Below are 15,136 nucleotides of genomic sequence, written 5' to 3' on the forward strand. Positions count from 1 at the left end.
AGTGCTTTAATTCGGGCTGACGACCACCCTATTGTCATCCTACCCATCGACGCGGCGGCGCTCGCCGCCTCTATAGGGCACTGTACAAGGGCCGAACCAGTACCGCTGTAGCCAATGCGGATGTCCCCGACCCGGACATCCGCATTCGAACAACCCCCTTTGGCCGCAATTGCCCTCGCCACTGCTTCCGGTGTGGCAGCCTCGTCGAGGCCGGAGACTCGAAGACGCGCCATTTTAACCGGTCTATAGACTCGGGCCGCGTCTCCTATGGCTGCCTCCAGGCGCACCTTCAGAGCATCGGCGGTGCGGCCATTGTCTTCCCCCGCCACTTCCAGGATGCGGGCCCCGTCCGCCGTCTTCCGCACATTAACGTGCTCGAGGCCTATCTCCTCTAGCCGAAAGGCTTGAGTGGCTCTCAGCATTACGGAGGCGTACGACTCCTTCGCCTCCGGCTTAAGAGCCACCACTACGGCTGCGGTTTTCGGGACCGCCAGCTTTTTGGCTGCCGGGACCGCCGGCTTATTAGCTTTAGTCGTCGAAGCGGCAGGAGGGGTGGCCTTCTTTTTCTTTCCCCGCTTCACCACCTGCGTCCATTCCCCCTGCGTGGGGGGTGTCTGTGTGGGAGGTGCAGGCACCGGCCGGACGGCTGCCGTCGTCTTCTTGGTCCGCGGAGCAGGCGCAGGTCTCGCAGGGGGCATGAGTGTCGCCCCCGTCGCAGCGGCCTGTCTGCCACTGCCACCCAATGGCCCCCTGTTCTCCCTCAGTTGCGGGCTGTGCTGCTCCGGGGCGGTAGGCGCATTATTAGGGCCCTCTGCCCTTTTTCTGTCTGCCGCTAACGGCGGGCGGAGGATCGGCTCTGGAGGGAGGCGCCTCTGGACCTCCTGTAGCCTGGTGTTCACCATCCCTCCGATGGAGGCAAACAGCTTCTTCTCTAGCTTCTCCCTGAAGGAGTCGAGAAGCGTCTCCACCTCGGCCCTTAGGAGGTCCCCTGACCCATTATGGTCCGCGGGGGGTGCCTGAGGGGCCGCCATTCCCCTCTCGGAGAAGGCTTTCCGGAGCGCTTTAGTCTCCAATCGCATGTTGGCGAGTTCCTCCCGCATCCTTTTATTATCCGCTCTGAGGGAGCGGATCTCCTCGCTTTCGTGCCGTGCCTGCAGCTGTTCCATGGCGGCCTTAATAACGCTGCAAGCGTCGTTGATGGCGCCCCTCACGCACCCCCCGATATCGGTAGACTTCGCTGTCTGCTCCAATACTGTCTGAGCAGCTCGGCGTGCCGCCTCAATGGGGTCCTTATCCCCCAACGGGGATGCCCGACCCTCGCTCCAGTAGTCACCGACCATTGGCTCCTCATCTTCCTCCTCAGGATCCCGGCCCACGCTGTTCCGCAGATTTTCGCGGGCGGCCGACAACCCAGCGTAGGTCCCAGCGGCCTTTTTCCTACGAGCCGGGATCTTTAGTTTAAGGCGAGGAGCGCCGGGCCCTACACCGCCGACCTTCCTCCCCCTCCGAGCCGAGCTAATTTTCGGCGGCTCATTATCGGGTTCCGGTTCCCCTTCGTCGGGGTGCACCCTTTTAGCCCCCGCCTTGAGCCCCCTGCGTCCTTGAGGCGCTTTTCCCGCCTGTCGGGACGTCACTTGCACCTCACCGGGCAAAATCTGGGAAACAGGGAGGCTGTCTCCAACGCCCTTAGTCGCCGCGTTGATTTCCCGGGCCGTTTGCCGAGTGAGTCGTAGCGTCGTTTCTTTCTGGGGATTATTCCCCGAGCTTGTCGGCATCAGTTTATCCTCGCCATTGTCGTTGGCATCGGTGCGCACCGTCGGGGTGCCCACCTCCACCGCCAGATTAACAAAGTCCGTTTCATTGCCATTGTCGATTGTGTTTTCCGTCCGAGTTTTGTTTTTGTTTTTTAATTTGTCTGCCATATAGTTCCCACGAGTATGGGACGAAAGGTTTGACGCATCGGGTAACGCCCATTCCGTAATATGCGCCAGCTATGTACTGTGCAGGTCGCCAGGTATGCACAGGTTTTTACGACTTCACTGTCGGGTTTTATAGAGTTTTCCTTCTCGCGGGCCGGCCAATTAAGGCAAGCCCTCCGGTCCCAGTACTCCCAACGTACCACCATCACGCCATAGGGTGGTGGTCTTTGAAGAAAGCACCAGGTTACGGGATTCAAGGGAAGCTGGCTAATGCTTCCCTCAGAGTTCCTTTCGAAACTCCCCCCTCTTAATCCTCCTCTCCTTTATCCCTCCTTGCTCCTGGTAGTGTCCCTCACCCTTCGCCTGCCCGGTATGGGTAGCCCTGTCCGGTATAGCCTAGGAGATCATAGAGACACGCCAAGAGCACCCCCCCCCCCCCGGGATGTTCCCGGGTGTCAGGTTATTAGCAGCACCGGTAAGCAAACCCCGTAGGAGATCACTTATCGCTGCCCCCAGGGCGCACCAGCCATAAGCCATTCCCTTGACTGCGGATCCGCGAGGATCAACAGGCATTGGAATGGCCCAGACCCTCGTGGAGGTTACCCGACCTAGCGCCCCATAAAGCTGGCCCCTGCGGCGTCGCTAACGCTTCGATAATTGGCCATATTGGCTTTTTCGTGCCTATACTTATACCTACGCTACGAACATGCACTCACGTACTAGCGTAGCGTTTACACTTTTCTCAAATATCGTTAAGATAGTATACTTAGATTTAAAATAATCTTTTGGTTCTTACTCGTAATCTGTTTGGGCATAATACTTAATCCATGCAAACTCAACTTTCCACATCCGCAGTTACTATTCAAGACTAAATTTAAAGAAAAATGTAATTAATACACAGAATTAACATTATATGTATAAGTCCCCAAACAAAGAATATAAGGAAAGGTAGTAACTTTAGGCGTTGTAGAACTGTTCTTAAGAGCATAATTTTGCAGGAATAGTATTTAAAGTGACTTATGATTGGAATATTATCAGCTTACCCGTTTCTTATTCGATTTACGAGCAGTTGGTGTTCAAAAGTGCGATGTGGCGCTATATTAGATTGTGGTTCTAATTACAGGACCAAATGCAGGCCCTTTATTCCACGATAACACAAAATGGTTGTTATGTGACCGTGATCGCTTGTGGGAAAGAAAAAATAACGCGACCCCAAGATCTCAGATAAGTGCAGCAAGCTGTCGACGACTTACGTTAATGTAATAACACCTAACGAGGTTAACTATGACTCGCTGTTACGTGACGGTGAACTGATGAATACAATGAAAATAAAAGAAATTCGTTGCCTTCAAGAATATTCTTAACTATTTTATTTATCTATGGGCCCGATTCGGATTTTGACAAAGACATCTATTAAATATCTTTTAGACATCACCAAGATACGATAACGATATGTTAAAGATCTAACCTGTAAAATTTGACATTTGCTCGATTCTGGAACTATTTCCTACTCTTGAACGCAGGATACTTAGATATCCAATTCACATTTAATAGATATCTTACTCTATCTAATGTAAAAGTGATATTGGTTGCCTTGCGAATTGCGCTGCACAAGAGAACTAGTTGATATCTAAACTAATAACGTATCTAGAATGGATCTAGCACGTGTCGTCTCTTGTGAATATCTTGAAGTTCGAATACGGCAGTTAATCTAATTCTGTATCTGGCTAGATGATGTGTTTTTGTTATTTTTAGACGCACTGTTAAAGTTTAGTTAGACTTTGTAGGTACATCGTTAGGTGTTAAACTCGCACTTGGTTGATTTATTAAGGCATACCTAGTTTACCTATGTACAGTAAACATTGTAAAAACGTCTTAATAAACGCAGCAGTTATTGCAACAGTGAACCAGAAAAAGCTCACAACAAGCAAACTGCTGTTCATTGTCGGTAATCTCGTTTGTGCACATGAGAAAAGGCACTCATGAGAACGGAGTGATGAATTGACGACTGCGTAACGATGTTATCGTGGGTACGCAGTGAGAATATTGCCGTTTCTATATTAACGGGCCTAATGCGGTATCTCTGTATTGCGCGTGATTCTCGAACAAAGGGGAAAAAGAAAAACGTAGGGTTTGTTATTCTCGTTACTTACTGAGTAAGTAGTTACTTGCTTTAACAGACCAATGTAAGTGTGGTCTAGAGATCCCTAACGACTCTGCATTATCGAAGATTAGATATGGTGTGTCTATAGCCTCGGAAGGCGATGGGAAGAACTGCTCGGGAGCGAGGGGACACGCTAAGATAGACGAGAATCCCACCAGTAAATCTGCCGCGTTATCTGCTTAAGATGAAAATAAATACCACAGCCTCATTATCTGACAAGTTTAATGACACTATATGTACATTAAAGTGACATCTGTGGATTTACAGGAAGAAACAAGAAAAAAGTTCATGAATAACGAATAACTTATATGTATTTATTTTACGAAGTATCTACGGCACCATTCCGCAGGGGGATATTTTGTAATTATTTATTTTAAGTTTAGTTTTATTTATTTTTAGATTTAGTTTTTAGGTTTGGTAGGTTAGTTATTTAATTATGTTTTTTTTTTTCATTTATATATTATTTTTATGCACTAATAAATCCATTTTACGAAGTTATTTTAAAATTCCAGGTGGATTTTTTCAACAATTTCTTTCTTCTAAATCAAAAAAAGGAGTTAAATATAACATTACTTTGTTTCAATAGAGTGATTCTTGAGGAAGGTTTACGTGTATTGGTTAACCCGTGCGAAGCTGGGGCGGGTAGCCACTGTAGCCAGTACATAATAAATAACAGATTTAAAAAATCTGAATGCCGCTCCAGATCGCGCGCGGGACTCGCTCGACCCGCGCCGCGTTGCAGCGCCACGATGTCAATCGCGACTCCTCTTTTTGCTTCCGCCCAGACAATGGCGGGAAAATGTTTTCCACGTGTGGGGTGGGGTCAGGGGGCACTAATCTCTGTCGGGCTCGTTCGGATTAATGGCTCGTATTGCCGTCTCTGTTCCGTTGTTTGCTGCCTCCAAGTTCTTGGCTTGTCTAGTTGTTGGAAGTTTTGCGATGAGCTAAACGTGTTGCGTTAATGTTTGGTTTTTCTTTTGCGCGATGTTTAGCGTCAGGGATTTATTTGTTACGTCTACGGGACATTTGTTGTAAAAGAGAAAAAGTTATGTATAATAAATATCCAAAATCTGAGAGATACAACTACTAATAGAATAAGTATGATGCATTATTACAAGGTCATGTCATTGAAATGTGATGTGGGTAACATTATGATACACAATTATTTATGGTACCTACCAAACAATGCCTCACAATGTCAAACTACGCCGTTATATATTTGGTTTAGGTAACTTGTGTCTACTCGTATGTCAATTGTCAATCATTTACAACTATAGCTATAAATCCTAACAGGCAGCATTAATTGATTTTTACTTTTGATTTTGTTAGGTAACAAAATGTTTTTTTTTAGACAAACAAATCTGAAAACTGACTGATTAATATAAAATGTATTAATAAACAAACTCACAAGTAATAAATCTAAATGTTTGTGGCAGCTAATTGTTTAACAACTTGAAATTGAAATGGGAGTTCTAATAAATCTTAGTCGAGTTGAGCTCCGTAAATAATACCGCATCGGCTCATCACGTAAAATCTTAATTAATTGCGTGTCTACTTACCCATAAATAACGCAAGATTCATTTTATGGTTATGTATTAAGGTAGGTATTACTGTTTATACAAATACAGGTTTAAATCAATTACCTAATTAATTAGGTACCTCATCTATTTCATTGACCATTCGAACGTCACGTACAATATCGCGCTTAATATCCCCAATGGTAAACATTCATTTCAGATTCAAATATGTTATTTCACGTTCCTATTCCTATTTTTCCTTTTCCAAACAGGCATTACGAACGTGGTCCTTACTGTTACTTTATCGTACGAAAAACCTTTTCGAGATCACAAAAAGTCCCGCCGAATCGAATACGCCTATTAGGGAGGGCGCTGCTACTAATTAAAACAAAATTGTTAAAACACACCCTCCCTGTGCGCTCGCTCTCCCCGACTAACTTTTAACGAGTATATATTTGGTTTCGACCAACCCTTTGGTGATTTTACTATTGAGTCTGACTGCAAATTCAAATAACTCCGTAATTGACTGCAAACAACTTCTGGCTTTACGGTTAGAATACTGGGATTTGTATTAGGCTACCTGCAAGGGTTTTAATATGCCCGAAAGCGCAAAACACAAATCCAAAATATGCAGTTTCATGTTATCTCGTAAATAGGTTGGCTTTATGCTTGAAACGTACTCTCGAACAAAGCACCTAATGAATTCATTGAATTATAACCCGGGTTCACTGCAACTAATGGGATGTTAATATGGGACTTTATTATATTTGTGTTGATTTAGATAGATAGCAAATCTATCTATCAAGCCCACAACCAGATAATTTATACCCATTCTTAATAACCCTCATAACCTTGGACTATTTATCTGGCCATACAAAAATATTAGTGCCACAGGCAACAGAGTAGCGCTAAAACAAGTATTAGCTGCTTAATTAAACAGATTTTAAAGTTAAAAGTGTGCTTATTGAACAACGTTCACATTTTCTAACACTCAAGCGAGCAAAATTAAGTACCTACTCGTAAGTACCCAATCAAATCAGGGGAGGTATAATAGTTATTTACGATACAAGTGCGTAAAAGAGAAAATTCGAAACGAGTAGCGATAAATTAAAACACGACCGAAGGGAGTGTTTTAAATCGACACGAGTTGCGAATTATATCTATTCGCACGTGTATCGTACAACGTTTTACAGTACATATGGCCGTTTAAACTTTTGACATCGCACGAAAAGTTTACGCACTAGTGCGGAAAAATAGGACCATATGTACTGTAAATACATTTTTGTAACGCGTTCGAATGTTACTAGGATTTCATAATCATAACATTCATACACCTTAACTGTATCTTAGCTTTATCTTGATTCATGCCATGCAGCCACGTATTTGAACATGTAATAATTTTTCGAACTGTGAGAGGGTCCATCCGGATTGTAGTGTATGTATGTATGGTAAGCATGTTGCTAACGTGTATTTCGTTGCAGGGCGCCAGGCGCACGCAGCACGATGATGGACTGCCTGTGCCCCGCGCCGCGCACGCTGGCCTGCCGCGTCGTGCTGCTGGATGAGCGAGAACTACTCCACGAAATACAGGTCGGTACTTAGGGCATACTGAAAATTCCTGGACTGGCCACTTAGAAAAAATAAGTCGTCTCATATATCAGAATCCAGAAACTTTCAGTGTGGCCCACGTATAATACTGCCGAGCTTTTGTCGAGGGGATACAGTATGAGGTTTTTCAAAACAGGAGTGTACTTACAGGTTTTTAAAGGGTCGGCAACGCGCATAACACGTCCATAGGCGTGTCAGGCGTCCATAGGCTACGGTGACTGCTTACCATCAGCCGTATACTTGTTTGCCACCAACGTGGTATTAAAAATAAAGTAATCATAGACATACTGTAAAAACACCCAATTCCTATGTCTAAGTCTGTGTGCCAAACATATATGCAAGGTGAATGTTCCGTTTCCAAATGTTACAAAACTCATCAATGTATCACTAATACTGTCTAAATGCACAATTACTTAGTCACTGTTGACAGCTGTTAGATTATATATCATATATCCATATACAAATCCAGATGAAATGTATAACCCGTTATTACAATTATAATAAGCCTCCCTGCCTAGGTTACATTGGAGGGCATTCAGTAAGGTCATACTAACATATAAGTACTAAGTTGAAATTAAATACTATTGTTAACCGCCGCGCCTTCTAGACATTAAAATAGTCCAGATACTCCAGACTCGATAAGGTCACATTGGAGAAGCTAAAGAAATGTGATGTACGCGGTATATTATTTTAGTTTGATAGATCTTACACAATTCAATCTAGTAGGTATAAGGTAGGTATCACAGTTAGCTGATATAAATAAATAGTTATACACATAGAAAACATCCAGAACTCAGGAACAAATATTTGTGATAAACACACAAATAATTATAGGTTTCCAAGATTCGAACCCGGGACCTAGCGACTAGTGCCAAGCCCGAATCTGATTTTAATTTCTGGTTCTGAATCAACTGTTATGGTTTTGATTCGACCTATCACGTATCAACATTTGGAGTGACAGTGACTTGGCAAGAAATTAAAATCGGAACCGGGCTGGAACCCCTAAGAGACCATTAAATGTCAAAATATTAATTTTGTTTTTATAACGGATTCGTTTTAATTCAATAGGTATATTTTATGGACCGCTTAGTAACTCGTTTTTACTTCATTCCTACCCTATCCTATTAAATCGAACTGCTACGAAATTACATTCAGTGAAGATATTTAGGCACCTAGTTATTGTTTCCTTCCTACAAAGCCAAACCATTAAGCTCGGGCGATAATTCTAGTGTTCCGTTACAATTGAAAACAAGTTCACCCTTCTCTGTGATGACTTCGATTACCGTTCCTAGCTTCCTAGTAGGAACGTCGAAATTGGCCGGGGATTATTTCGAAATTCAACCTTTGCCACCTCGTCCCGGCGGACACTGGCGGTATTTTCAATTTCCCTTGTATGAAACAAAGCGTGAATTTTTTCTCGGATTCCCTTCCCTTACTTTTGAAGTGCAGCAGCTATTCCGAGACGAATTATTTGAAGTACACCCAGGGGCTCGAGGAAGGTCTTTTATATGCGAAGCTCGGGTCCAAGGTGCGGACGATGAATTCACTGAATCGTACGTCGACTCTATGAATATTAAATTCTATTTGGCTGGCATTGTCGCTGCGTAGTGAATGTGAGAGTGGTTGTGTCCCGCCGCGCGCCTGCCGCTGCAAGCCTCACTATCGGCCAATTATACTCTCCCAGCTGGCTCATCATCGCGCCCCAATAGCGATTATTCCTTCTACTTGTTGAATGGCGTCCCATATCGAAAGCTCCCGTTACACTTTCCACTTCCACGTTGGAAACTTTGATAAAACTTTTTCCAAAGCCGAGATAAGTTATGGCTCCGAAAACACCCCCGTCCGCCGAGGAATAATGGCCGCCTCTGTCGACCTCACACACAATGTCTATTATCTCCAAAACTCAGACAAACTTGGAAATATAGAGCCACAGACTTCGAACGAATACCGACCAGTTACTCTGTCATAACCGTAAACAAGGACGGAATTTGTCCTAGAAATGCTTTTGTTTGGCATGCATGGATCCTCAACTTACACATCAAACAAATTCCCCAGAAAATATATTGAGGCCAACTCATCCAATTTGGGTAAAGTGAAAGCGACGAGAATGCGACATTTTATCCTAAATTGTATGGGTATTTTAGATAAATCGCCTTTCTTCCCTCAGTTTTCCATCTACAAAGGGACATTTGTCTTAAACGGATCTAACAAAAACTTTTCTCTTTTCACACATCCAATATCCAATAAAATATCGAGATTTGTTATTCACAACCCTCGGCTAGTAAGTTTGTGGATTTGATTTCAGCTCAAACTTCTTTAAATAGTTTAAATTGATTTATGTTAATTATGTTACATAAGTTATTATCTCGAAGCACAGCTGGTGGCTTACCTACCAGTAAGAGCGTGCGACTTACAATCCGTAGGTCGCGGGTTCAAACCTCTGCTCGTACCAATGAGTTTTTTGGAACTTATGTACGAAATACCATTTGATATTTACTAGTTGCTTTTCGGTGAAGGAAAACATCCTGACGAAACTGAAATAATCCAAATAAAACTTAGTTTCCTCTCTGGGTTGGAAGCTTAAATGGCAGTCGCTTTCGTAAAAACTAGTGCCTACGTCAATACTTGGGATTAGTTGTCAAGCGAACCCCAGACTCCCATGAGCTGTGGCAAAATGCCGGTATAACGCGAGAAAGAAGATCTACTTACAGTTATTTCACTTATCAAACAGGAAAAACTATATTTTTAAATGTTTAACAAAATAAGATAAAACTAATATCTATACACAATAAGTATAAAGAGTTAATAATTTAAAATTTACTAAAACAGTGGAGCTTCATTGATTACCTATAGGCGATCGTCGAAGTTGAGGGATAGCGGAACGTATTGTAATTGGTTGCGCTTATGCTTTTATTACGTTTATTACCGAAGATTACAGCCGCGGCAGACGATCGCTCTCAGCCGCGGCCGGCGCCGCCCAAGAACTAGGTTATTCCGATCACATGCCGACCCCAAGTTAACGCTAATCTGAGGGCAACATTTATAAGTTTGAGCACTAAAATTCGGGTGTCATTCTGAATCCCTAACTGGTTTGTCCTAATGGGCACATGCCCTAACGATCAATTGTCATAACGATTATCTTCTATAATGTAAGGTTCTGAAAAATGGTTTGGTTTTAGAACTTGCTGCCACAAAAGTGGGTTAGTTTAGGGTTGGAACTTCGACCCTCGCAAAAAAGAAAATATGCTTAATAACATTAGGATAAGTAATCAATATTTAGGGAAACCAAAATTAGGGTTTTTAGTGTTAGGACAACTGATCATTATGACAAACAATATTAGGAAATGCAAAGATAGGTGAAAAGACTTTAGGGATTCAGATATATAGATCCCTCAAATTCATGGTTTATCGGAGGCGAGAGTTCACCGGCGTTTGGAAAACATTGGGAATACATAGACGGCATATATTATTTCAAATTTTGCGCGTCAGACCAACTTAGTACCTACCTAAATATAAAGCGAACTAAGTAACTATAGTCATCATAGAGTAGGTATGTATGGTGTTATGGATCTCTGTCTTAGAGCCCGGTTGGTCTACAAATGCTGCTCAGTAAATGAAAGGAATTACCTCCCAGGAGACTTTTGCTCTTCTTATAATGTCCACAATAGTCCTAAATATTTGTGATTCAGAAGTAATAGCCAGATGTCTAAGGCGTGGCATCATATAACAATAGGCTGCTCAAACAGGATAACTACAACTTGATTCAAGCTTTCTAATGTGAGTTAAATTTAATAAAACCGTCGCCAGGAAATGTTTAATTAATTAAATTAATTAATTTTTTTTGTCATGTTTCGTCGAGTCACTTTGAGGAAAAAAGAATATTCCTATTTATCCTTCGTGTGAACTAGGTCAAAGACCAACTATACAATAGGTACCTCAATAAAATTCATAATTATAGCTCACAGGACTAACGGTTTGAGGAATGTAAATACTAAAGTAATTTTGATTTTGCTAATGAACTAGGTATCAATATTAGCTATAGTTTGATTTGAGTAGCTCATCATTGTTACAAGTTTTAGGTAATTGAAAATAGAAAGTTATTGGTTGATTAATCTTGCGTCATAATTTGCCAAGCGTCAAATTCTCTATAGGTATAGCTTTTATAGATACCTAATGACTTAGGTACCTACTTGAATTTTTTTATGAATACGAGTATAACTACCCACAAATTCTTGATCATGTGCCTTCTATAAGTACGATTGTTTTGTACATTAAGAACTCTCTAGGCGATCTCTTATGATTACCTACCTATAAATTAAGAACTGAAAGTAGAATTTTCAGTAAAAGTAATTAAATTATTATGAAACGACCCTCGATTTGAAGTAATATGTAAACACGCGGAGGCTTAATTAGCTTGTAACGTGTAAGCGTTTGACTAAAACTGTAAAGAAAATGGAAGTTATCTAGATGTCAGACATAAAAGCAAGGCAAATAAAGCTTTGTCGGACTTTTCTAGCAAAGCTGTTTTTATTTGACTTAAACACTAGACGGAAAGGGAAGATAAGAAATTGCGCAGCAATTTATGAAGCGAGCCTAGTGTCGGCGACAACCATTGTGCTGTATTGCAGGAGCAAATTGACTCTGCAGAGTTTCACGGTCTGCTGCCTAGTGCTGCAGCTACAACTACTTGTGTTTCATTGATGCCTTCCTTTAACTTCCCTTCGCGTTCTAGTTTTTCTTTTAAATTACGGATTTTTGACGTCGCGCGTAGCGCTGTGTTCACGGGTTAAAAACGCAAAAGCAATCACCACATTTGCAATTTATACAGAGTTGTATATTAGATATTAATTTTTTCTGTCTTTGAGTATTTAAATACTTTTGCGTGGATAAAAACGTGTGTACGTCATCAAAAAAATAGATTTCGTCGACCTATACGAAAACGATGTGATTAATTGTAAGTATGAGGATCATATTAAGCTTAATGTTTGAATATTTTATGCAAAAATTTTAATTTTTATTATATAATGATTGACACCGTTAGAAATAAATAATTACAAGAACTATGACACTATCAAATATTTTATCTTATCTTAAAGTTCATTGTTCAATTTCAAATAGCATCTGCAACATTTTTTTATTTAAAAAATTACTAACTTGAAGCACCTACGAACTAGGTCTAAATGCACCTAGTTCGTAGGTGCTCCAAGTTACTAATTTATTTAGTATGCACTGAAGTTATCAATCACACTACTTCACCACCTACAATCACCTACTTCATAAAGTATCAAGATCAAGTAGGTGTAGGTGTACGCAATCGTGTTACTATACCTACATATTTAATATTTTTTCTACTCCCGTACTTTTATTTGTCATTTAAAGGCTCGTCCTTTAAAACTGTACCTTATAGTTGTCAAGACAAGTCTTTAGTCTATTCCCCAAAAAAGAATTTGTGCATACACGCAGTATCTTTTTGGCGATTATACGATACTTCGTGTAATGACCACTTAAAAAATATTGAATGATATACAGTGTTGCCAACCTTATTTTAAATGTCATCTTTGACAAATAAGTGAACCATAGACATGTTTTTTTTTAAATTAATTCATTCTTTCATTCTTTTCCCGCCCGTACCTTCCATTTTGCTACTTCTTGAATTAAAAAGATTTGTTAAATTTTCAATTTTATTTCAAAGTAAGTGCTTGGTCGTAGAAAAAGTATTGTATGCAACGTTGTTTAACTGAGTCTCAAAATACTCGTGGCGTCTTTATTAACAATTTTCGGCTTCGCCTCAAATTGTTACTCACGCCACTCGCCTTTTTTGACCTCTCTTAAACAACGGTTGCATAAAATACTATAACAGTTTTAATATAGCTTTACTCCTGGTAATTCATGAAAATGTGAAACTCCTTGGTCGTCTTCGTCTACCAATTTATAAATTGACTAATTAATGAAGCGAAGCGAATAAAACAGTTTATAAGGTAACTGTATTAAATCCCAGCAAATTACATCTTTATCGCTCTCAATTCCCACGTTCAACTGAGAAAATTCCGAATTTATTTTATATTCAAATGTTTATTTACCTTTCAGCTTCAGACGCTATCTTTATAATTTTGCTTTCACAATTTTCCTGACATTAGAATTGGAAACATTGAGGGTGAATTTTTATGCAAATCCAAACATTTGCACAGATGCGGAAACAAAATTAGCCCGGCTTATCTCCGCGACACAGATGCCAGCGCACTCGTATACTGACCGAGACTACTTCTGGGAAACATAACTAACTTGTTTAACGTTTCTCGTCATATGAGTTAAACTGATTTAATTGGTTCAAATTACTCTGATTATCTCAACTTGATTCCATGTTGAGAAAATGTTTGTAGAGGCAGAAGGTATAAAGTAATAGGTGTATGTAGCATGTAATGTATGGAGCTGGCAGTGAGCGCGCGGAGGCCGAGCGCCCGCGGGAGAAGGATCGCGTGCACCGCCGTACATACCGCACTTTTTAAAATCGTTTGTTATTTTTCGACCCGAACGTACGTTGGGAGCAAACGCGCTCTGTTATTAAATCATTTATTATTCAACCCAACGAACTGTTTCGCAATTTTCCCACAAACTCGGAGGCTTATGTACCAAATACAGCTCTTCTGCTGATACCTACTTGTGTGAGTTGTGCTGCATCTGTTATTGTTGCGTTTCCATATTGTGGATGTGAAGGAAGTGAGCTCGGCTTAATTACGTATTCCAGTACGCTTTGATAGGAACTTGTCGTAGCAAAAAATCTCTGAATTGGTATTACGTGCACACTGAATTATTGTAAGTAGGTACCTACGTGACCTTATATAAAACTAGAAATTAATGAAGTTAGTCATAAAAAATAGGTCTATTAATTTATACCACATTTCTTTTACTTACTAATTTTAGCATTGATATTAAATAAGGAGCCTTAACGTAACTACCAGGTTTCGGTTGAGCACAAATATCTTCCATATCATTTTCCCACATCAGGTCATTGCCCTGATCTTTCAAAAAGCACGAACATCAATTTTAGAAGAAACAAAAGGCAGTTAGTAATTTCGCGGTTCGTTTTTATAGTAATTCTAGAGTAGTTATCGCGTCATGGGCACAGAGCTCGCGCGAATATTCCGACTGGTTTCGAGTCGAATTTTTACATGAACCAATGTAACTTGGTGCTGATGCCAATACCGTTAATACGGAATCGAAAAGAGCCCTTCTACTGGACGTCCTAATCCTTGCCCGTACTTGATTGGAATGACACAGTTGCGCGCGCACGCATCACATGCGAGCGTGCGCGTGAGACCAGCCCGCTCATTATAGTTGATATCACTACTGGTCTTACTGGTCCAGCCAATGGCATCGCGTGCGAATTACCCTAATTGTGGAAAGCCAGGCTTCGGAAATGCAAATTGGAGATAGTTACGTGCCAATACCGTGGGATATTAATATTCGGCTCTCGTGCGTCTTCGCTTTCTAATGTTTAACAAAATCGATGAGCTTTTGAACAACATTTTTTAATGTAAATTGAAATTGCTCTAGTCGTAGTAGTAGACCTATTACCATTTGAGACCAGTTGCTCAGAATACTCTGTGACCGGAAACCCTTGAATATCTATTGAAAATTTTATCAGCATAGGATATCATGACAATTATTAATATGATGCGATTATGATACATATTTATTTACTTGTGTACCTACAAGGATACTAACTAGGAGGATTAGGTATTTAACTTGTGGCTACTATAGTTTTTTTAATAATGTAAATTTTAGTGATCAATAAGTTTCTTTATTTTGCTTTTTGTCAGTCATAGCCCTGAAATTTTACCCTTGCTAAAATATTACTGTACTTTAAGGAATGATTATGTGGTAACCCATAATCGGTATTATTTATACTAAGTAAATTATCCCCCATA

General features: G+C 41.0%; 1 protein-coding gene across 2 annotated transcripts in view; it reads left to right on the forward strand.

Moving 5' to 3' along the window:
* LOC134680068 (band 4.1-like protein 4) overlaps positions 1-15,136 on the forward strand; it is a 64,088-nt gene that overhangs the window by 17,208 nt on the left and 31,744 nt on the right. For both annotated transcript variants that reach the window (XM_063539077.1, XM_063539079.1), the window contains exon 2: positions 7,082-7,190. In XM_063539077.1, the coding sequence (XP_063395147.1) occupies positions 7,104-7,190 (87 nt within the window). In that variant the 5' untranslated portion in view covers positions 7,082-7,103. The remainder of the gene's footprint in view (positions 1-7,081; positions 7,191-15,136) is intronic.

This window comes from Cydia fagiglandana, chromosome 3 (assembly GCF_963556715.1).
Source record: "Cydia fagiglandana chromosome 3, ilCydFagi1.1, whole genome shotgun sequence".
NCBI classification, from domain to species: Eukaryota; Metazoa; Arthropoda; class Insecta; order Lepidoptera; family Tortricidae; genus Cydia; species Cydia fagiglandana.